The 22,820-nt window shown below is 53.7% G+C and overlaps 2 protein-coding genes and 1 long non-coding RNA gene across 11 annotated transcripts; 1 reads left to right on the forward strand and 2 right to left on the reverse strand.

The window, feature by feature from the left end:
• Window positions 1-356: 356 nt before the first annotated feature.
• Window positions 357-16,271, reverse strand: P3h3 (prolyl 3-hydroxylase 3). 7 transcript variants are annotated; one of them, NM_001106620.3, is made up of 15 exons: window positions 15,324-15,847; window positions 13,886-14,038; window positions 13,039-13,237; window positions 12,703-12,834; window positions 12,179-12,315; window positions 10,841-10,930; window positions 10,223-10,275; window positions 10,061-10,128; window positions 9,747-9,871; window positions 4,942-5,043; window positions 4,518-4,668; window positions 4,199-4,316; window positions 4,008-4,083; window positions 1,046-1,186; window positions 357-885 (listed from the first exon to the last, which is right to left on the reverse strand). In NM_001106620.3, exons 1-15 carry the CDS (start codon window positions 15,813-15,815, stop codon window positions 715-717), a joined length of 2,208 nt encoding a protein of 735 aa, NP_001100090.3. In that variant the 5' UTR covers window positions 15,816-15,847; the 3' UTR covers window positions 357-714. The 7 variants fall into 7 exon arrangements, 5 of the variants coding, with proteins under 5 accessions (NP_001100090.3, XP_038963377.1, XP_063141978.1 ...); XR_353597.5 differs by lacking the exon at window positions 357-885 and adding an exon at window positions 2,260-2,410 and having other exon boundaries at window positions 1,050-1,186; window positions 15,324-16,271; XM_039107449.2 differs by lacking the exon at window positions 1,046-1,186 and having other exon boundaries at window positions 15,324-16,271.
• LOC120102385 (uncharacterized) lies at window positions 14,591-18,273 on the forward strand. Its single transcript, XR_005503865.2, has 4 exons — window positions 14,591-15,271; window positions 16,147-17,313; window positions 17,498-17,550; window positions 18,098-18,273. It is a non-coding gene; the product is annotated as an uncharacterized LOC120102385 (long non-coding RNA).
• Window positions 16,308-22,420, reverse strand: Gpr162 (G protein-coupled receptor 162). Of its 3 annotated transcripts, XM_063286353.1 has the most exons (6): window positions 21,988-22,415; window positions 20,805-20,904; window positions 19,115-20,407; window positions 18,380-18,569; window positions 17,572-17,729; window positions 16,308-17,297 (listed from the first exon to the last, which is right to left on the reverse strand). In XM_063286353.1, exons 3-6 carry the CDS (start codon window positions 19,979-19,981, stop codon window positions 16,746-16,748), a joined length of 1,767 nt encoding a protein of 588 aa, XP_063142423.1. In that variant the 5' UTR covers window positions 19,982-20,407; window positions 20,805-20,904; window positions 21,988-22,415; the 3' UTR covers window positions 16,308-16,745. The 3 variants fall into 3 exon arrangements, with proteins under 3 accessions (XP_063142423.1, XP_063142424.1, NP_001102116.1); XM_063286354.1 differs by lacking the exon at window positions 20,805-20,904 and having other exon boundaries at window positions 18,389-18,569; window positions 21,988-22,420; NM_001108646.1 differs by lacking the exon at window positions 20,805-20,904 and having other exon boundaries at window positions 16,312-17,297; window positions 21,988-22,233.
• Window positions 22,421-22,820: the final 400 nt, after the last annotated feature.

Raw genomic sequence — 22,820 nt, forward strand, 5'->3', positions numbered from 1 at the left:
CCTGCTCCTAAGCTTAGCGTCTGTCTGTCTTCACGCTTGCTCACATGACTCCTGGAGTCTTAGTGGACTGTGAAGGTGGGAGGCAGAAGGACCAGACCACCCCTCTGAACCTTCCTCAGGGAGGGATGACAGGGCTTAGAGTGGGAGGCCCAAGGAGCAGCGGTGTTGGTGGGGATGGGGCACAGGACCTATTTGCATGAAGCAGCAGGTGGCTGAGATTTCCCTGACAAATCACGGCTGTCATGGCTCCACCTATGGGAGGCCCCCAGACACCACCTGTCTCCTCCCAGGCCAGTCCTAGCCAACCCCACCTCCAGCAGCCGCCAAAGCTGGGATATAGCAGACCAGGCCCTGGCTGGGTAGTCACATCCTTTATTGCACAGGTTGGGAGAAGGTGAGACTGTCTTTCCTCTCTGTGTGTTTCTTATGAGAAGCACTTGGCCCTCAATCCTCGCCATGCCCTTCAGAGAGGCACAGTGATCTTTGCCTGTCCTAGGGAGTTTGCAGGCCCCGCAGTCGGGGCCAGCCCTAGCTCCCAAGGCCTGATGTTCTCTAGGCTGAGTCTGTGTTGCAAGCTTGTGAGGCCAGGGTTTGGTGGCCCTTGTAGGTCCCCGAGATGGTAGACTCGGCATGCTACTATGTCCCCAATGTCATCAGGGCATTCTCATTGGTCTCTTCCCAAGCTGAGTGGCCATATCCAAAGAAGCTGGCCGTTCACAGTTCCTCTCGGACCCGGAGTGGTTTCCCGGCTTTGTCTTGGACCCGCTGAAGCTTGTGACTTGGGGGTTCTGGGGAAGGGTCTCTACTCAGGATTTCTTCCTCTTCCTCATTTTCCTCTTCCTCCTCCTCTTCCTCCCGCAACAGCTCTTTGGCTTCTGTCCACTCCTGGGAATGGAGAGAACTGTGGTTCAGTCCTCTGTATCTACCATTCCTGGGCTATCTCAGTCACCCAAGAGCTTTATAGGGAAGGGAGCCTCACCCACTCACAAACTTCCCCTGTGACCACTTGCCCACCTGCCCACCCCTTTCACCTCTTCCTCCCTACCTGCTCCCTGTGCTCAGGTGCCCAGGTGTGCCACAGAGCTAGGGCACAACGCCGTCCCCGAGTCACAGCCCATACGCCATGGGGATTCTCACCCCCAGAGCTGAAGGCCACGAGGCGTCCACATCGAGGACGGACCTGAGCCTGAGGGGTGCAGGAATGCAGTGTCAGACTTCCTGTCCCCCTATCACACTTCACTCCCTGACTCAGACTAGCTTGGGGCAGATGAGAAGTTGGCCCTTAGTCAGGAAGGAAAAATGCAAAACTGAGGCTGAGGGGCATGGAAATCAAAGGGGCAGTGCCTTTGGAGGGTCTCTCGTCCGTTCCCCATCCTAGAGCTTGACCTTTCCTGCCTGATGACTCCATAAGACTGGAGAGAAGAAATCTGAGGGCTTACAGCAACACCAGAAGGGATAGAAGGAGACAAGGACCTTGGATGGATGCATTTGCACCCTAAGGAAACCGGAGACTGTGCATGAGGGCACAGAAGGCTAGAAGGCGGCTGCTCCTTTCTGTTCATGCTTTAGGGTGAAGAGTAAGGCAGAATTCCTCTGGGTAACACAGGTTGGCCTGGAACTCCTGCCCCCACCTCCCTAGCGCTAGGGTTACAGATATATACTACCATGCCTGCCCTCTCCCCGCCCATTTCTAGGTCCTGGAATAGAAGTCTCCATGATGAAAGAATGGATCGATAGTAAATAATAAATGGTAGAATGCTAATTTAATAATCGACTGCTTATTAATACAGTACTGGCTCATTCTTTTAAGCATATTATATAAATTACTTTTTATGGGGTCAGAGAGATGGCTCAGGGGGTAAAGACGCTTGCCACCAAGACCAACGACCTGAGTTCAAGCCCTAGAAGCCACATGGTTGAAGGAGAGAACCAGCTCCTACCCGTTGTTCTCTGTTCTTTACACACGTGCTGTGATGGTGTGCATTCACCCCTACACCCACTCCTCACACATGCACACACAGATGCACATATAAATATTTTTAAAAATTACTTCTCATAGCGCTGGGAGGATGGCTTAGTAGGTAAAGTGCCTGCAGTGCAAGTATAAGGACCAGAGTTTGGATCCCCAGAACCCACATAAAAGCTAGATGAAGCAGAACACTCCAGACGTGAGGCAGAGGCAAGAGGATGACATCTGAAGCTGTGTTCTGATCGCCACATGTGCATTTGACATGTGCATGTCCTGGCATGTTCACACACCTGCAGGCCACACAGTATGTGTGTGCAAAGCCAGGCATGGGGTCACACGCCTTTAATCCCAGCACTTGGGAGGTTCAAAAAGGCAGGTCTCTGTGGCTCGAAACCATCCTGGTCTACGTAGTAAGTTCCAGCCAGCCCGGCTGCACAGACCCTGCCTCCAGAAACGAAAAGGGGAGACCGGTTAGCCAGCCACTCGGGGCGGTGCACTCAGAAAGCCACAAGAGGAAGATCGCTGTAAATGCAAGAGTAGCCGTGATAGCTACCTTGTCAATCCAAGATTAACCTGGTCTGTGTGGCAAGATGTAAACAACAACAATAATAGCACCAACGTCAACAATAGTGGGTATTATTGTCACCCTTTGTTAGGGAAGTGAGCCTCAGAAATGCTAAGAACCCCAATAGAAACTCTAGTCCAGTGGTCCTGTCTGTGCCTGTGCCACTAGCTCCACTGGGGCCTCGCTGTGGGGGAGGAAAGGTTAAATCTTCAGGTCCCTAGAGTAGGGACACAAGGCTCTGTGGGCTCCCCTAGGTTGTGCTTCATCTCCCTTGGTTTTTGTTTTGTTTTGTTTTAAATATTTATTATAGGTAAGTACACTGTAGCTGTTCAGACACACCAGAAGAGGGCGTCAGATCTCATTACAGATGGTTGTGAGCCACCATGTGGTTGCTGGGATTTGAACTCAGGACCTCTGGAAGAGCAGTCAGTGTTCTTAACCGCTGAGCCACCTCTCCAGCCCCCTCCCTTGTTGTTTTTTTTTTTTTTTTTGTTTTTGTTTTTTCAGAGCTGGGGACCGAACCCAGGGCCTTGCGCTTGCTAGGCAAGCACTCTACCACTGAGCTAAATCCCCAACCCCCGCTCCCTTGGTTTTTATTACTGTATTTTATTGTGCATGCTTTGTCTCCATGTATGTCTGTGCACCACACGCATTCCTGATGCCTGTAGAGGACGGAAGAGGGTGTTAGATCCCCTGAAACTAGATAGAGATGGTTGTGAACCACCTTGTGGATGCTGGGAACCAAACGGGGTCCTCTGAAAAAGCAGCCTGGTGCCCCTAACCACTGAGCCATCTCTCCAGTCCCTCCTTGTCTGTTTTTTGTTTTTGTTTTTGTTTTCTTTTTTTTTTTCCGGAGCTGGGGACCAAACCCAGGGCCTTGCGCTTCCTAGGCAAGCACTCTACCACTGAGCTAAATCCCCAACCCCTCCTTGTCTGTTTTTGTTTTGTTTTTAACTACTTTTGTTGGGGTTTGGGGGGTGAATGTTACAGCATGGTGTGGAGGTCAGAGGAGAACCATGGAAACCGCTTCTCTCCTTCTCCCTTGTCTGTTCTAGAGAGATCAAATTCTGGGTGTCAGGCTTAGGGGTACACACTTTTACCCCCTGAACTACCTCACAGTTTTGTTAGAAGGTGTCTTGGTACATTGTTCAGGCTGACCTTGAACTCCTGAGTTCATGTGATCCCCCAACCTTAGCTTCCTCAATAGCTTGAATTACAATCCTTTCCCGAGCTACACTTAACTATCCTTAGGAGATGAAGGCATACCATGAAGGTAGGTGAGGGACCACTTAGCGATCTCCTGTGGGGACTCAACCCACCACTGCAGAAAGCCTTGAACATAGGGCCAGTAGGACTAGAGAGGCGGGGGAGACAGGGTTAAGGTGGCCCCAGCCATTTCCCTGCATTTGCCTCTGGAGAGCTTCTGTTTTGAATCCTGTCCCCACAGCTGGGCCCTCTGCCCCAACCCCCTACCGTGACAGTGAGGGCGTTGGGCTGCGTGAAGAACAGGTCGCCTCCCTTGAAGTCATCATTGAGGTAGAGGAGTCCACTGGGAAATAAAAAAAGGCAGGAGGAGGCAGTGAGGCCCCCATCCAGCCCCCAAGCCTGCAGCAAGACAGCCCTTGTGCCTTTGTGTGCCTACCCCAGAGAAACTGACTACCCACCTATAGTCTCGATAGGTGTAGGCTGGGGGCTCCCGCCAGCATTCCCCGGTGTCAGGGTCCAGGAAGCAGTTGTCTGCGTGAACCGGGTGACTCAGGTCCATACGCTGTTCTTGCTCACCTAGGATGCAAATGGATCTGGTGAATGAATCAGGGTCCCTACCATGGTCCCCACCTGGGCTCACCCCACCCAGATGCCAGCTCCTGGAGTGACGAATAAGCAGAGGTGCTCCCTGCTCCCAGTGAGGCCAGTAGAGGACTTTCTGCAGTGAGGATGGGGGACCGAGACTGGGCAGGCGCCATGGTGTACCCTGGTCATTACCTTCTATGGCACTTCTACACACCAGGTGCGTGAAAGAAAGATGCAGTGGCCGTTCCGGGGAGAAGTAGGCCTGGGTCAAGGTGCGTACTCGCTCACTCACCTCCAGAAGCAGCTTAGCGCCTGGCCTGCCCACCGTCCCAGCCCGGGCCAGCTGCAGGCAGGGAGAGACTCCATGAAAAAGGCAGGCCTAGCATGAGCCCCTGCCTGTCTCTGATACCAATCTTCTGTGTGGGTCTACAGTCCAGTTGCCCAAGCTTCTCCTCCCAGCATCCCCATGACAACACCAGGGCCCCAAGTTTCAGAATATGTGATCTAGGTCCCCAGAGAATTCCTCCTTAGAAGCCCAGGCTTGGTATCCAGCCTCCTGTCATGGCGTTTCTTCTCAAGCCCTGAGCACCAGACCAGTCTCGGGGCTTCCTCTTACCTGAGCAGCCTTGAGCACCGTGAGTCCCTCAAACCGTTCGTGAGGACTATGAGGGGAGCGGCGCCCACGGTAGCCTGACCTGGCTCCAGCCTCAGCTGCATCCTAAAAAGAGAAGAGGTTTACATGGAGTCACTCCCGACACACCTCGCTGCCACAGGCCTCTCCTGCAGGCCTTCCGGGTGCCTGGAGTTGAATAGAAACTTCCAGAATCCCCTTGTGACTTTTCCCTGAGCTATGGCTCTCTCCCAGAGAATGGCAATTGTCCTGGTTGTCCAGACTGTCACTCTCAGAGAAAAGCTGGGAAATGCTGCTTACTAAAGGGACCGTGTGGCCATTATCCTGGAGAGCATCCCACAGTGGGGAAGAAGTGACCTTGAGAGATCAAGAGTGACTGAAGGAGAGACAGAGCTGGGGTGTGGGGAAGGAAGTGCATCACCCTTCCCTGGGGAGGACAGGAGTCCTGCAAGCAGGACCGTTACACAAGGTCTGACAGGCCACTTCTGATAGGAAGCGTGAGGCGTTGAGACATCACTGATCCTGTCTCATTGATAGTTTTTGGAGAACCTATGGGCTCCATAACTCCACACTGCCTCTAACGCCAGATTCCTATCACCCACCTGCCTCCCATGATTTACTACCCGAGTTGCCCCGAGTCATGTCTTCCTATGAGATTTTTTTCTTTTTCTTTTTTTCAGAGCTGGGGACCGAACCCAGGGCCTTGCGCTTGCTAAGCAAGCGTTCTACCACTGAGCTAAATCCCCAACCCTGAGATTTTTTTTTAAGACAGGGTACCATTCTGTAGCGAAGGTTAGCCTGGAAATAAATAGGTGGCCCAGACTGGCCTCGAGTTTGCAGCCATCTTCCTCCTTCACCTCCCAAGTGCTGGGATCTAGGAGTGAACAACCGTGCCCTGCAGACATTCACTTTATAGCCTGCTTGTTGAAGCTGTGTCACTCACTAGTAAACAGCCTGAGAGTCCACCTGGTCACCCAAGACATCTAAGCTGCCACCTCTGCCTCCTTTTCCTCCTCCTCTGCAGTGCTGGGATCAAACCTAGGAGCTAACCCATGCTAAGCAATCCCCACACACCAAACTGTCCATCTGTATACATCGAGATGGTGTCTTGGGTAGCCCCGGCTGACCTTAAAGTTGATATGGAGCCAAGGATGATTTTGAATTCCTGCTTCTCCTGCCTCAGCTTTCCTAAGTGCTGGTTGCAGACCTGGTTCATGAGGTGTTCGAGCTGGGCAAGCCCTCTGTCGAACAGGGCAACCTCCTCAATTTGTTTTAAGATAATAAATGCATAGAAAGACCGGTTCATATGGGGATAAGTGATATGAAGGCCATCAAATAGGGTTACGGGTTTACATGTGTTTGCCCACAGACACACAAAGAGGTGCCGTGTAAACTGAAACCAAATAATGCAGAGATGCCACATGGAGTATACGAAAGGAAAAACAGCAGAGGTCCTGAGGCCAGATTGAGTTAAGGAACCGAAAGACGTCTGATATTTGAGGCTACCCTTGGTGTCGCTCTCTCAGTCTTCTGCAGACTTAGTCCTTAACTTCTCTCGCTTTTATTCCTGCCGGTCTCTTCTGTTCCCCTCTCCTCTCTTCCATCCAACCTCATACGCCATACGTTTCTCCCATGCCTTCCAAAGACTGCCACTAGAGGGAGCTCCTGAGTCTACAGAATGAACGGCTTAAATCCACTAGTAACTGTCCACCATCTACAAATAAGGCTGACACTCCCTAGCAGGGAACTGACGGCCCTCTGTGCTGATTGGCTACCACCCCAGCTCTCTCCTCTTCCCTATACCGTCTTGATAACAGCTGACTAACAGCAGCTGTGCATCCTGAGTTGCTTTCCTCATTCTCCTAAAGGCTTCCCAATGTACTAACGTATTTAACCTCAGGGCAACACTATGCTAGAAACATTATGATCAGTCTTACTTTACAGATGGGAAACTAACTCACAGACATTTAAGTAAATTGCCCAAAGTCACAGAACTACTGGATCTGGGTCTGGTCCACACTTTTTTGTTTGGTTGCTTTTTGGGGGGGTTCTTATTTGTTTTGTTTTGTTTTGTTTTGTTTTCCTTCAGAGCTGGGGACCGAACTCAGGGCCTTGAGCTTGCTAGGCAAGCGCTCTACCACTGAGCTAAATCCCCAACCCTTGTTTTGTTTTTGAGACAGACTTTCTCCGTGTAACCTTGGCTGTCCTGGAAGACCAAGCTGGCCTAGACCTCAGAGATTCAACTGCTCACTGCTCAGCCTGCTCCACACTTTCAATCTGTGTTTTACTGCAGATCCTGGAAAGCACCTTGTTCTCTCTTCTTCCTCCTCTTCCTCCTCCTCCTCCTCTTCTTCTTCCTCTTCTTCCTCCTCTTTCTCTTCCTTTTAAAGTTTTTATTATCATTTTCTTTTTATGTGTATGAATGTGTGCCTGCATGTAGGTCTGGGCTTCAAACCTGGAACTGGAGTTACAGGTAGTTGTGAGCCACCATGTGGTAGGAACCAAACCCTGGTCCTCTGGAAGAGCACTCAGTGCTCCTAACCGCTGAGCCATCTCTCAGTCTCTCCTTCTTCCTTTGTCTTCTCCCTTCTTTCCTTTCTTTCTCTCCTTTGAGAAGGGGTCTCTTTTATGTTGCCCAGGCTGGCTTCAAACTCCTAAGCCCCAACAGTTCTCCCGCCTAGGCCTCCCCACTAACTGGGAAACTGAAAATGAGGGAGACCAGCATAAGGAGCCGAGGGTGTGGCACGGCGCTTGCCTAGTGTGTGCTAACCCCGAGTTTAACCCTTAGGCACTGCAAACCACAGCAAGACTGGTGTGGGATTGAACTGGAACACCGGCCCCCTGATAAACCTCCTAAGACATTGCTTGTCAGTGTTTCTGTTTAGATGGTGCAAACCTCTTTATCACACTCACCACCTGCTCCAGTTATGTCTCCTTGTCTGTTTCCCTCTGCATACGTGACTCTAAGGGACAGTCTTTGCTCCCCTACTTCCATTTCTAGGCCACAGCAGGTACGCCATGAATATGTGCTAAATGGGTCCAAGTCTGGAGTAAGGACTGAGGCATCATGGGATGGAAGCCTCAACTCGGAAGCGTGGGTTATTCAACCCAATCCAGGAGAGGATGAAGTGCCAGGGAAAAGAATCCTGAACCCCATGGGATCTCTCTGGTAGCCAGGGAGCCTTCCACGTGTACCCACCCACACCCACACACTTCTTTTCTTCCTAATCTTTGTAAAGCATATCCACCCTGACCAGGTGTGGGGCCATGCACTTAAGAGGCTGTCCTTTAGGTTAGGTGGAGTGCTGAAAGGAGGATCCTGAATTGGTTAGGCCAGCCTGGGCAACATAGCAAGACCCTGTCTCAAATAAGAACTCCCATCCTATCTCTATCGGCTAAATTAAGAGGAAAAAGGAGCTGGGTGGTGGTGGACCACATCTTAGATCTCAGTGCTCTGAGGCAGAGGCATGGAGATCTCTGTGAATTCAGGGCCAGCCTGGCCTACAAGGTGAGTTCCAGACAACCAGGTTACATAGAGAGACCTTGTCTCAAAAAACAAAAACCAAGAACACACACACACACACACACACACACACACACACACACACACACAAGTAGAGGAACACGGCATCTGCATTGCTGATGGAACCCTGGACCATCCTGGAAGCTCTGAAGCTGCTGCAGTCCTCTGTGGGCATTAGCAAGCACAGAATCCATCCACACCCACAGAGCAAGCAAATGGTGCCCACGGAATAGAAAGCCCTAGCCTTTTAGATAGTGTCTTTTGGATGGCAGCTTCCAACACAGATGCAGGAGTGGAGTTAGCAGGTGTAGGAGAAGAAGCCCTGTGGATCTTATTAAGTTAAGAACATAGAGACATCTGTCCTGAATGTGGTCACCTGAAGCAGAAACTCATCCTCTGTAGCTACTGCTCTGAGAAAATGCTTGAGGAGACAACAAATGAAGACTCCAGGAGGAGGATCTGGGCGTGGTGGCCGCATGCCCTTAGTCCCAGCGCTCCTCGCTCCTAGGGAGGCAGAGACCTCTGGATGGCTCTCTCTGAATTCAAGGCCAGCCTGGTCTATCCTAGTGAGACCAATTCTCAAAAAAAGGGGGGGGGGGGATATGTGTTAAAGCTCTTTCCACAGATGCTGCACACAGGAGTGACACCATCTGAACAGGATCAGGGCAGAAGGACTGTTGAACAGCACAGGAAGAGGCCACCCTGGTTCACCCAGAACTAACAGCAAAAGTATTAAAGGACAACTCCCCAGCCAGACCGTCTCTAAAGTCCACTATGCCTCATCATCACTGTTTTTTTTTTTTTTGGTTCTTTTTTTCGGAGCTGGGGACCGAACCCAGGGCCTTGCACTTGCTAGGCAAGCGCTCTACCACTGAGCTAAATCCCCAACCCCATCACTGTAGTTTTTAAAAGACTTTACTGACTGTTAGCCTCAAATGAGCTAATTTGAAGACTGTATCATGAATAAACTCATCATGCTTATGCAAACAAATGAAAAGTAAATAAAAAGAGGAAAAAGAATTTTTCCACAATTGAGATAAAACACAGACTTTCAGAAAAACTTGAATCCAGACGGTGGTGGCAGAGGCGGATGGATCTCTACGAGTTCGAAGCCAGTGAGGCCAGCCTGGTCTACAGAATGAGCTCCAGACAGCCAAGGAGAAACTTGAGACAGACAGAGTCCTGAGTGGACACAGGCCCAGAGCAAGGAGCAGGCAGCTGAGCCTGAGGGAGCCTAACCAGGTGGCTGCACCACACACCAGCGTACCTTGGCCAGCTGCAGTAGAAGCCCACACTCGGCTGGAGTTAGCAGCCCATCTAACACAGCCCGCTCGGATCCATTCAGCTGCTGGGCATCCTGGGTGAGAGTCACACCCTCCAGGAGAAGGGCATCTGCGAGAGGAAGCATTGGGGCAGATGTCATGGGGGCTCAATTAAAGAGCAGTAGCTGTCAGATTCCAGGCCCTCAGGCTTCTGCCTCTGAGCTTCCCCACCTTGCCGTTTTACCTCCCTACCCCCACTCTCACCTCCTGTCCCCCCCCTGCCCAGCCCCCGGTCCCCAATATGTATTAAGGAACTCACCCTTCCAGTAAGTCGGGGGCTTCTGCTGTGGCGGCTCACTGTCCCAGGGCTTCTTCTCTTGATCCTCTCTCGGGTGACAGACATACTCAGTAGACCGTGCAGACCCACCCTTTTGCCTTCCCAGCCTGGGTCAAGCAGCCCCCATCACAGAGTGTGCCCTACCTGAGCTTCTCTCTCAGTGCTTTAGGGATGAAAGCCTCTGGGGTCCAAGAATCCTGGGATAGTCAAGAACAGCACCCTCACCCTCCATGACTAGCTCCTGGGATTCCTGACCTTAGAATCTGAAGGACCTTATTGAGGTCTTCCCGATTCCAGGGAGGAAGGCAAAGGAGGGAGAGCCTGGGCTCAGCGCCAGAGCTAGCTCAACAGCCTAGAGGCTGAGGTTCTAGACCAGACTGTAATAAGCAATGAAGTCCTTCACACTGTTTGCCAGGTGCTAAGGCTCTATACTTGCAGTGCAATTTGAGGTTTAAAGTTTATAATGGTCTAATGAACTTCACCCAGAAAGGTCAAATAGCAGTTGTAAGCTGCTATGTGGGTGCTGGGAATCGAACCCGGGTCCTCTGGAAGATCAGTCAGTGCTCTTTAACCACTGAGCCATCTCTCCAGCCCCTCCCATGGCCATTTTAACTGTGGGCACACTGCTGAGGTCCTTGGGATCCCGGGACGCCAGAGTTTAAGTCTGCAGGGCTGTGGGCAAACCCGAGGTTGAGGGCTGCAGTTGTGTATTGATGTCAATCGTCACCGTGCCTCCCTCCGGGGAGAAGAACAACTGTTTACCGGGTCCTTGAAGCTGGTGCCCAGATGCTCCATGGCGTAATATAGCTGTCTCTTCTCCCCGAGGGAGCGAAGGATGAAACGCTGGACGTCCTGAGCAGGGCAGAGACAGAGGAGAGTGGAGATATAAGGGGGATGGAAGGGGAAGCTGGAAAAGAGGGTGGCCCTGGGTTGTGTGGGATATTTGCATGCCCCTGGGAGCCCTCTCCAACTCTGATGCTGCAGGGGCTCAATTTTCAGTGTCTGGGTTCAAAGTAAGAGAGGACCCGAGAGACTGTGTGTGTGCACGCATTTGTGCACACAGGCAGACATAAGATTAAGGAATGCTTCTGGGGATAGACTCCCAAGAAAACACAGTCTGATATGTGGGGGCAGGGAGCTAAGGCAGAAGTCAGAACCTAGCCTTGGGTACTGCTTCAGTGACTAAAAAGCTTGAGAAACCAGAATGAACTGAGTGTGGTCTTGTACACTTTAAATCCCAGCACTCGGGAGGCAGAGGCAGGTGGACCACTGTAGTTCCAGGCCAGCCTGGTGTGTATACAGTGAGTGCTAGGCTAGCCAGAGCTACATACTGAGACCTTGTCTAAAAAAAAATAAATAAATAAAGGGACAGACAGACGCTTCAGCGGTTAAGAGCACTTGTTTATCTTGCAGAGGGCCCAGGTTCAGTTCTCAGCACCCACGTGGTGATTCGCAGCCACCCTAACTCCATTCCAGGAGTTTCCATTCCATCCCACATCACACTGTCTTCTGTTGTTAATGTTGTTGTTTTTTTGTTTTTTTTTTTGTTTTGTTTTGTTTTTTCTTTTTCTTTTTTTCGGAGCTAGGAACCGAACCCAGGGCCTTGCGCTTGCTAGGCAAGGGCTCTACCACTGAGCTAAATCCCCAACCCCGTTGATGTTGTTTTAAGGCAAGATCTCGGGGTTGGGGATTTAGCTCAGTGGTAGAGCGCTTGCCTAGTAAGCACAAGGCCCTGGGTTCCGTCCTCAGCTCAAAAAAAAAAAAAAAAAAAAAAAAAAAAAAAAAAAAAATAAGATCTCGATAGGTAGCTCTTTGCTGTCCTGGAACTCACTCTGTAGACTAGGCTGGCCTTGAACTCTCTAACTCTCAAACTGCTGGGATGAAAGGAGTGCACCACCACATTGGCTCCATGCCCTCTTCTGACCTTTGAGAGCGCATATATAGAGCACATACATGCAAGCAAATAAAATAAAACAAATAATGATACATAAATAAATGAAATAAACAAAGAAGCCAAATGAAGTGTAGAATCTGGGCTACTCTTGGGTGTTTGACCTGTTCCAGGCCCTACCTGTCAGTGAGTGTGGGGGAAGGGATTACCTCTCGTGGTCCCAGGTCAGGTCTCAGCTCTCCCAGCTGAGTTTGGTACTGGTTCAGAGCCCTTTTGGCAGCCTCATCCTCTGGATAGAAGAGCAGGACGCTCAGGACATTTTCCACGGCCTGAGACACATTCCCCACTGGAGTAGGAGGAAGGTGAGAAGGGGTGAGAAACGAACAAGGCTGAATAGAGAAAGCCGAGGTCACTTGGGAAGACTGCCACCTCCAGGAAGTCCCAGCCCGATTTCAGCATGTGCCCACCCAGCGCCTCTTTCGAACATACCTTCAATGGCAGAGTTCAAAGAAGAGGAATCAGGGATAAAATGAAAGGGAGGGGAGAAGCAATCAGGGCTGAAGGAGCCCAGTAACCCATCTCCTGAGCTTTGCACGATGGGGCCAAAAGACACCATCCTGAAGCGGTCCCCATCGGCCCTCACAGGGAAACTAGCAATGCAGAGTCAGACGGATAGGAGAGATACATGCGCCTCAGAATCTTCACTCCCAGGCTCTGTCCTTCCCAAGCTGACCCTGAGCATAGGCCTCGTGCAGCCGTCTCAGCTGGCTTGGGAGGAAGTCCCGGACAGGGAAGCTGCGACCAGGACGTGTGGCTGTCTCTGCTACACAGTGCTGCCGGCACTGCAGAACCCGAATCCAGTGTCCTGCAGAGAATACAAACGAGCCTTAGGCTGTGGCGTGCTTACTCCCGCAAACGCATCGCATCTCATCACATCGCATCTCATCGCATCGGCACCGGCACCGGCACCGGCACCCACACTGGCATCGCCATCGGCATCATCGCCATCACCATCGTCACCGGTATTAGCATCGGTGCTATCACATAGCACACGGTCCAAACCCCTCACCTGCAATGGCTTCATACAGGCCCCCCTGGGTCCCTTTCTCCTCCTCTTCTTCAGCCCCTTGGTGCTCCTCAGGTCCCTCACAGCCAGCACGACAGCTCTCCATCTGGGCCAGGCTCCCCTGGAGGGCCTCCTCTAGTTTGGGTAGAGCCAAAGCTGCTTCCTGTTGCTTCAGTAGCTCCAGGCCAGTGTCATAAGCTGCCTGTGGGGAAACTGGAGCACTTAGTCACCTGAGATTAGTGGTGGAGGGGAGGTATCAAGTAAAACTGGGAGGTCAAAGGGTATGGTGACATATGCTTTTAACCTGGCACAAAGGAGGCAGAGACAATCGGATCTTATTGACTTTGTAGCTAACCTGGTCTCTACATAGTGAGTTCCAGGCCAGCCAGGGCTACACAGTGAGACCCTGTTTCAAAAAGAAAGATGGAGGTGGGAAAGACATGAGCTTACAGGACTGGAGAGGTGGCTCAGTGGTTAAGAGCACTGACTTCTCTTCCAGAGGTCCTGAGTTCAAATCCCACAACCACATGGTGGCTCACAACCATCTGTAATGGGATCTGATGCCCTCTTCTGGTGTGTCTGATGACAGATACAGTGTGCTCATATATAATAAATAAGTACACTTTTCTTTAAAAAAAAAAAAAGAAAGGAAAGAATTGGGCTTACATAGAAACTACAGAAGCTTATCCTATTTCATACACCCAGAGGAAGAATGGGTGTGGTGGCCTCAGAATGAGAACGTTAGAACAGCACACTTCAGTGGCCGCAGGGCTAGGGAAAGACTCGTCACCAGGGCCACTGAGGAGCAGATCTCCTGATGCTCAAACTGCACAAAGACTGAGGATCTCACCCAATACAGGGGCGTCACCAGGTCCTGGAAACTCTGGGGTCGTATTGCAGACATTCTCCTATACTTAGCCATGTCTTCCCGCATCTGCAAGTGCGTTGGGTTCGCCACAAAGAAGGTGTGTGCTGCTGAAGCTGCCAGGTCCAACTTCTTCAACTAAATCCAAAGGGATGAGATATGAGTGTGTGTATATGCGGTACATGTGTGTGCGTGTGCGCGTGCGCATGGGGTGATGGTGTGTGTGTGTGCATGTGTGTGTGTGCGTGTGTGCATGGGGTGGTGGTGTGTGCGTGTGTGTATGCATGGGGTGTTGGGGGTAGTGGTGGTGGTATAAGTGTGTGTGTGTGTACATGTATGTGTGTGTGTGTGTGTGTGTGTGTGTGTGTGTGTGTGGGTGGTGGGTGGGTGGTTGGTATTTTAGACCTCTGTTCCTTCACCAGCTTCTCCCAGAGCGTTATGGAAGCCTAGCCAATCAGAACTGGGAACCACCAAAAATCCCTTGGAAGCCAGAATGTTGGGATCCCCAGGACTCTGGTACACTTCAGAGTGGTTGGGCCATGGACTGAGGACCTTAGGATCTCTGTTTTGAAGACAACGAAGTGGGAGGCCCAAGTAGATGAGGTGGGGGTGGGTTGGAGGGGGAGACCTTGAGTGACGAGAATCTGCAGGCCTCTAGGACCCTGAGTTCAGTTGTGTCACTAGCGCCCCTCCCTCCTCCAGCCACGTAGGCATCAGCCACCATCCTGGAAACTGCACAGTGCCCGGATTCCGACCTCAGCTGCTCTACTTCCTTCTCCAAACTAGCCCCCCTCCTTCAGCCTTTCTCTGCACCAAGAGAAAGCTTCTTCTCAAACTCCCACTCCTGAACGAACACACACACTTTCTCTGTCTCTGTCTGTCTGTCTCTGTCTCTGTCCCTGTCTCTCTCTGTCTGTCTCTGTCCCTGTCTCTCTCTGTCTCTGTCTCTCTGTCTCTGTCTCTGTCTTTGTGAGTGTGCGTGTGGGTTCGTGCGTGTGAGTGCGTGTATGTATGTATGTATGTATGTATGTATGTATGTATGTATGTATGTATGTATGTGTGGCTGGTTTGGGGCTCCTCATCTGCTTTTCGTATCTAAGAGGCTGCATTCATTCACCTAGACCCGCTTAAAAGAAAACAAATAAAACACTGCGGAGCCCTTCCTTCATATTCGGTCTACTCCCACTCCTCTTCATTCCACTTTGACTCCTCTCCTCCTTGCCCCGCTCTCTCCTGATCCTCCCTCTGCGGCCATCGCAAGTCCTGGCCACCGTTTCGATGGTACCCACTCAGGAGTCCGTTATACGCCCTCCACGAGTCCAACCCCGAGTCCAGGCGGCGAGCATCCCGCCCTCTCCTGGTCAGCTCCAAGTAAGACAGTCACTGGGCTTGGTTGGGGTAGCACCCTGGCCGGCCCCCGCACCTGGTAGTAGGCCCTCTGCAGGTAGTTGTAGGGCTCCCGCCGGCGGAAGGCATCCCGCAGCGCGCTCACCACGCGGAACCGCGCCGCGCCCCCCGGGCCCAGCCTCCCCGCCGCGCACTGGGTCAGGCACTCGGCGCGGCGGAGCGTGGCGCGCAGGAGCAGGGGTTCCCAGGCCCCGGGCCCCGAGACAGGCTGCGGGGCTCCCAGGATCTGGGCGGGGAGCGCGGCGCCCGGCTCGGCCGCGCAGCTCGCCCCGCAGTCCTGGCGCGCGCGGCCCAGCACTTCCCGGCTCCGCAGCGCCTCTCGCAGCAGAGCCACTGCGGGCGCCCAAGCCCCGGCCGAGTAGGCTCTCAGGCCGTCCGCGTAAAGCAAGTCCGGGGCCTGAGGAGGCGCCCCGGGCGACAACTGGGCCAGACCTGGAGGCTCGGAAGGCTCGGGGGACCCCGGGGGAGGCAGCAGCAGCAAAAGCAACAACCGCAGGAGCCGGAGCATGGTGCCCAGAGCCGCGGGCCCACCGCCGAAGGGAAATGCGGAGACCGGAGGGAGGGAGAGGAAGGGGGGGCAGGGGGAGGAGAAGGAAGGAGAGATGGAGAGGAGGAGGGAGAGGGAGAGAGAGGGAATGAGTGATGCTGAAACCTGCTGGGTTTAGGCCTGTCGCTGGGGAAACCGAAGTGAGACGGAGAGACGGAGCAAGAATTCCAAAGGACACAGGTCTAGTGTGGGTAAAAAAGGAAAATGGAGAAAGAAGGATGAAATAGGGGTCCTGGGAAGCCTGTGGCGTGGAGGTAACTTCGTTTCCGTCCATCTTGGGGTCCTGGAAAAGGATTCTGGACGCCCCTCACACGTTCATCTCCCCACGTTTCTGCCAACCCACCGTATGAAGAAGGATCTTCGAAACACTCCGTGGAAGAGGGTGACTCCGGGTGTGGGACACCAATTCTGGCACCAAAACTTTTCTACCCAGAAAGTGAGCACCCGGACGCATTTAGGGGAGATGAGGATTGAGCGCCTTTACTAATTTGAACAAGGATCCTTCCCACTTCAAACTAACACACTCAAGTGCCCCATGCTCCACCTCAGGATCAGTCTCTCCTAAGCCCATTTCTCCTGCCTGCATGTTGGGCTGTCTCTTTCTGTATCTCTTCCTCCTGCCCTTTCTCCATTTTGTCCTCTGTGAGCCATTCTCCCTCGCCCAAGCCACTGACCCATTTGCCACCGCAGTCGCTGAACACCAAGGTTTCCACGGCAACACTTCAGCCTTTTAATACATTTTGCTAAGGGTGAAGACGGGTGAGTTGGGTATCTGGTCACTTGGATGGGAGAGAGCTGGGGCTCTAGAGCCCAGATGTAGCCCCCCATCTCCCTGGAGGCAGCTGCCATAGACTCAGGGCCAGAATGAGGCAAACTCACTCACCCATGGCCTTACAGGGTCAACTGGGGGAAGATGGGGTTGCCTGGCCCCCAGGGTCTTCCCCAAGCCCTTGAACTCCCTTCACTCCCTGTAAGGGAACAGCGTCTTCCTGCACTTAACCCCAAAGGAAGTCCAACAGCTCGGCTCTCAGGAGACCCAAGGGAGAGTCGTCGAGGTGAAAAGCCCAGCGGCCTAGGCCTACGAGGAGAGGGTCCTGGTGATGCAGTTGGAGAAGGCAGAGGTGTCTCATCGATGAAGGTGGTGATCTCCTCCCGGAAAAAACCAGGACCTCGTGGGGGTCCCCCACCTGACCCCAGAACCCCACTTTCTAGAAACTGTCGAAGGCTGGCTAAGCCCCCACCTTCAGCCTCTTCCTCGTCCTCCTCATCCTCTATCCTGAGTCTCTGTCCCGGGTATTCTGGAGGACCTCCAAGGGCTCTGCTCTGGGCTGGGAGGATCCGGATATCATCAGACGATGACCACTTGTGCAGGAAGGAGCCTGGTGCCCGAGGAGTAGAAAAGACGTTGGTCTCATCATGGGATAACCGGCGGGACAAAGGAACCTGGGGAGAGGAGCAGGTGAGACCTGGAGGGAGGTGCTGCAGAGACAAAGGTAGAGGTGACAGGAACCAAAGCGGGGCCTCAGCAAGATGGCTTCACACTCTTCCTTTTCTCCAAAGCATTTACTCTAGTGGGCAAGCCTGGTTCCGAGAGATCTGAGGGAACCTTTCTTCCTCTTGTCTTTCCTTCACCTGACCCCTAGGGTACCCTGCAGTCCAAAGCCACAGAGTAGTGGTGCAGGGGACCAGAATGGAGGTGAGTCCTTCTGTCCCGTACCTGTAAATAGTGTACTCTCTCAAGGGGTGGGAAGAGCATGTGCCGACCCGGCAGCAGTTTCACCTGGGTGGGGTCCCGACTCCCTGACCCTGTGGCTCCATTAGCATCAAAGCGAATTTTGCACACGCGGCCGTCTGTGTAGTCATCACAGGCGCCATCTAGGAGAGAGAAGGAGCCAGGTGGTTACAAGCAGAGAACACCCACCCTCTCCCTATCCCCTTCATAAAGTCCGGGAGGAACCTTTGGTTCCCATTAGTCTGTAAGCCCCGGAGGATCTATGGCTGGCTGGCTTGCTTTCTGTCTTTCTTCCTTCCTTCCTTCCTTTCTTTCTTTCTTTCTTTCTTTCTTTCTTTCTTTCTTTCTTTCTTTCTTTCTTTCTTTCTTTCTTTCTTTCTTTCTTCCACTGAATCCATGGTCCTTTATACAGGCAGACAATTTTGCTTGTTCTCTAAGAATTTTCCCAAGAGCAGGGAATCTCTTTCAGGAAGCTTAGCTCCCCTTTAATGCCATACCTTCTTTTCATTAGGACTGACTGAGGACCCCTTCCCTGGGACTCTGCTTGGCATGGACCAAGCTGGGCAGTGTAGGCTTCCAGAGAGGAGCAGAGGCCTGGTGAAAGGCGCAGAAGGATGCAAGGCTCGGATGGCCAAGCACGTGATCAGGCTAGAGGGAGGCTGGAGTAGGCTCCAGCTTAGTCCAGCAGGGGGCACCCCAGGGCAGCACATCTCCTCAAGGAGAAGGGCAGTAGAAAGGACAGAAAATAGAGGTAGCTGTCCAGGAAAGAAAAGGCCCCCATCCCTCCTCTGACCGTCATCACCGTCATCCTCGGACATGATGGCCACACACTGCTCCCACACTGTGCGCACATCTGCACGGTAGCGCTCACAGGACCAGATGAAGGAGGGCAGGAGCAACGTCTGTGCCATGGAGCACCACAGCACAGCCAGGACCATCCATGGCGGGGCTGAGTCTGACTTCAAGGAGAAGAAGCTCACCACCTGACCGGGGAATAGGGAATGGCCGGTCAGGCGTGAGAACCCCAGGCCTCACCGAAGCCTGATCCCACCCTTAATGCAAGGGATTAGGAAGGGAGGTGGGTGAAGAGGCCGAATGAGGAAAGGCAAGACCCTGACATTGGGGGCTTGGGAAGGGGTGAGACATCAAGAAAGTCGGACAGAGAAACCCAGGAATCGGGCCTGGATAGTGTGGTCCAGTGAGCCTGGGGTTTCTGCTCAGAGAATGATCTCCAGAGAGAATCGGGGAATAGATAGACTCAGGGCAGCTAGCCGGGTGACAGGTTGAAGAGTGGCGGGCGGTGGAGGTGAAGAATAGAAGTGGAAGTGAGGAATGGCTGGTGGGGCTGGGAGATTGAGTGGTGGTGGTGGGGTGAGGACTGAGGATAGAGACAGGGAAGGCCCAGCTGTCATGAAACAGGGAGGAGAGTGGACGGTAGATCCCGAAACTGGAGACAGAGCTTCTGCATGGCTGGTAGAACTGAAGGGCCCCAGCTACGGAAAAACGGGTTGAAAGACCTCAATCTCACCAAGATGGGCACCCCCGTGAGCGAGTCATAGAGAAAGACGATGGCGCTGACCAAGTTGGTGACCTGCAAGGATGTCTTGGCAGATTCAGAGCCATCCAGCGAGGACCGCCGCTTCCCTCGGGTGTCCTCCACCACGATGGCTGGCACCTCAAAAGCTGGCCGGGTACCCAAGCCCCCCAGCCCACCTGCCTTGGCTCCCACGCTGCCCCCCGCTCTCCGGGCTTGCCGAGCCCTCCGGGGCCGGGCCCACAGTGTCTGATAGAACGTGATGGCCACACAGACCAACCCCATGACAATGCCCCCAAGGAGCAAGAGGCTGAAGCAGACACCAAAGCCCAGGCCAATCTTGGAGACTATGAACTGGCAGCCTCGGGCGTAGTAGCGCTCCCCGTTGTTGTGCCAGCCGATGGAGGGCAGCGTGGACAGGATAAAGCTGACCATCCAGATGCCCATGACGGCGTGCAGTGCCTGCTTCTTGGCGTTGCTGAGGCGGTAGTTAACGGGCCAGCGCACCATCCACATGCGGTGGTAGGAGAGCGAGGCGACCGTGAAGCAGGTGGCCAGGGCCAGCGTGTAGTAGGTGGACACAAAGACCTTGCAGATGCTCTCGTTCCAGTCATAGTCAGAGGAGGCCTGGCGCCGGAGCTGTACCACAGCGAAGGTGGTAAGGGGCACAGCGGCCATGAGTATATGTGTGCCCGCCAGGAAGCAGAGCAGCAGCTCCAGTGGCTTGTGCTTCTGCTGTTTGGCCGAGATGCTGAGGATGATCCAGGCGTTGGCCAGCAGGGCCAGCAGCCCGCAGGCCAGCCAGGACAATGCGTTTGAGCGTAGGGAGGCCTCTTCTGCCCCCAACCCACCCCGAGCCATTCTATCCTTGGCCCCACCCCCACCCCCTTGAATTCCTGGGGGCGGGGGCTAGGTCTCACCCTGGAGCCCCGCTCACGCAAACCCCCATGATGCCCACGATCCTTGCCCTGTAGCCAGGCAAGCTGACCCCAAGTCTTCCTTCCTTCTCAGCATAGCATTGACCAGCTAAGGTCAGGTGGGCAGGGCAGGGCAGAAGGCAGAGAATCAATAGAGGTGGTAGCCCTCAGTCTCCATATTGGGTGGGGCTCTTTCTTAATTATCCCTGTAATTGACCGGGGAGGCAAGCAGGCTGCTTCCCCATCTATGAAGCTGGCTGGGGAGCTCTGAATCTCATGCTGGGACTTCCGGGTCTCTTGTCCAGTGAGGCTTGACCAGTGCGGGTGGGTGTCTTGGTGCACAGGGGTGGAGCTCAGTCACCTGGACAAGCTGTAAGGGAAGATGAGATAGGGAGCAAAAATTAGGCCTGTGCTGTACTATAGCTCACATGTACCCCTTTCTCTTGAAACTACAGAAATGACTGATTGCTGAGGGTCACTGGGGTCATTCGGAGCATTCCCCTGCCTTAAATCAGATGCCCACTTACCCACGGGGATAAGACTTCATATACTTCCAGACTACATGGGAAAGTCTCCCTGTCTCCATTCCTTTTAGCCCTTTCTCCCTGCTTTGGTATTCCAAGTTTCCTTCTTATAATAGCCCATGCTTGGAACTACCCACCCCTGTCGCTCGCCCGCCCGCCGCCCGCCGCCCGCCGCTGTGTCTTTCTTCAGTTGCTAATGGGAGTTGAGTTGCTAATGCGCTGTGTTCCTTCTTGGGGACTCACATTAAAGCAGGAGCCTTCTCCTGCATGCCGTTCTCCTAGACTTTGCAGTCTGTGTGCTCAGCCCACTTATCTAAGCCTGGGTTTTCACCCCTTCGGCTACCTAAGGAAAATGGGAGAGAGGAGACTGGGACTGAAGGGGGGTGGGGTGGGGGAGCTAGGGAACCTGAAGGCGGGGAAGCCACTGACATCAGAAGCATCCAGAAATGGAAAGAGGGGGAACTAGAGAGAAGGAGGAGAGAAAGAGCAGGAGAGAAAGAGGGAGAAAGTGGTAGTATCTGAAAATAGAAGGGAAGGTTCAGAAGCCCCTGAGGCGGAGATGTTAGACGGAGGTGGGTGGGAAGGAGGGTGGAGGTGGGGAGCCTGGGAACAGAGAACTTGGGGGGGGGGCAGACCTTAAATAGGCTTGCTGACCTCACTAGGAGACCTTGGGTCTCTTCCCCTAGCCCAGAGCCTCAGTTTCCCTCTGATGGGAGGAGAGAGAAGGAGGGTCCTGGTCTTAGTGACACAGTACAGGGAGACCTGGGGAAGGCACTAGGAAATCAAGTGAAGCACTGAACAGAGTAGAGGCTCTAAGGACCGGCATGATGGCTTCGGGGCAGACGGGGAAAGTGGGGCACAGCTGTGCCACCGTCTATTTCCTGCGGAGAACCTTAGACCCTAGCTCTCCCCTAAGAGGTCCCAGTCCACCCCCATTGTCTCTCCCCCCTCTCCAGCCCAGTACATCCTAGTTGCCATGGCAATGGACAGCCAGGAGGAGGTGTAGGGAATTGGTCCGGATGCCCCCCACTGCCCTCCCTTACAGCCTTTGGACCCCTTCCCACTTCTCACCCTCATCCCACCCCCAGACCCAGTTGGTGGTTCCGAAAGAAAAAGAGGGAGAGTCAGAAAGGGAGGGAAGAAGAAGAAAGACGTGAAGGACAGAGAGAAGGAGGTGAAGGACAGAGAGCGAAGGGAAGGGGAGGAGGAAGATTGGGGGCTTTCTGGCCGACAGGGGTCCCTCGCCCTTCGCCTTGATGGGATAAGGTCAGGCGGCTCCTCCCTCCAGTCACCTAGGGTGTTCTCCAGGGCAGAAACAGCAGGTGGCTGGGGAGGAGGGCCGGGAGGAGGGGCGCAGAGGCAGCTCGCGGGGCGGGTGAGGTGGGGGAGTGGAGACACGCGGGGGACCGGGCAGGGGTCCTCTTACCTCTGGTTGTGTCCTGCTCTGCTGAGGAGACGCACTCCCGACGAGGCTCGCCCGGGCTCCCGCCGCCTGCCGGCTCCAGCTCGCCAGCCCTCCTCCTTCCTTCGCTCCCTCCCTCCGGGCCTCCCTCCCCCCAGCCCGGCCTCTCGGGCTCAGCCCGCGGCACGCTAGTTTGAGGCCCCTCGAGGCCCCTGTCTCCTAGGGTCATCGGCCTGCGAGCCTGGGGTTAGGGAGCCGTTGGCCAGTCTTGGGGTCGGGGGTGGCAAGGGTGGGGCGGGGAAACTGGACGGCGGTGACTTAGAGGAGGAGGGGCAAGGAAGGCGCGGAGAGGGAGGGGGCGAGGAGGACGGCGGGGAGCGGGCTTCATTGGTGAAGCGGTTGGTGTCCTGCCCCCACCCCATCCCGGTTTTTCAACACGAATGAGCCCGAAGAGGCAGCTGGTGTTGTTAGGGACTGAGGAGCTAGCTGTTCAGGGAGGAGGAAGCGTGTGTCACCGTGTGTCACTGTGTGCATCCTTGTGAGAGCTGTTCTTGGGTAGAGCTCAGAGGAGCCCCGCCTGAAGGCCTACTAGAAGCTAAGGGGGCTTGCGATGCCAGCTGAGACCGATCGTGAAGTTGGAAGGGCTTGCTTGGATCCAAAGAGAAGTGGGCTCTTGGTGCACCTGCACACACCTCTTTCTCTTCTTGGAACGCAAGCATACACTGACGATGGGGGGGACACACAGTTACCACACACGGTTTCTCAGTCCTCTTTCCTCTCCCATACATCACCTTGTAGTCTCTCTGTTAATTACAGAGTTGCACACAATGCTTTGGGGATGTGGAGGTAGGCGATCA

Source organism: Rattus norvegicus, chromosome 4 (genome assembly GCF_036323735.1).
Source record: "Rattus norvegicus strain BN/NHsdMcwi chromosome 4, GRCr8, whole genome shotgun sequence".
NCBI classification, from domain to species: Eukaryota; Metazoa; Chordata; class Mammalia; order Rodentia; family Muridae; genus Rattus; species Rattus norvegicus.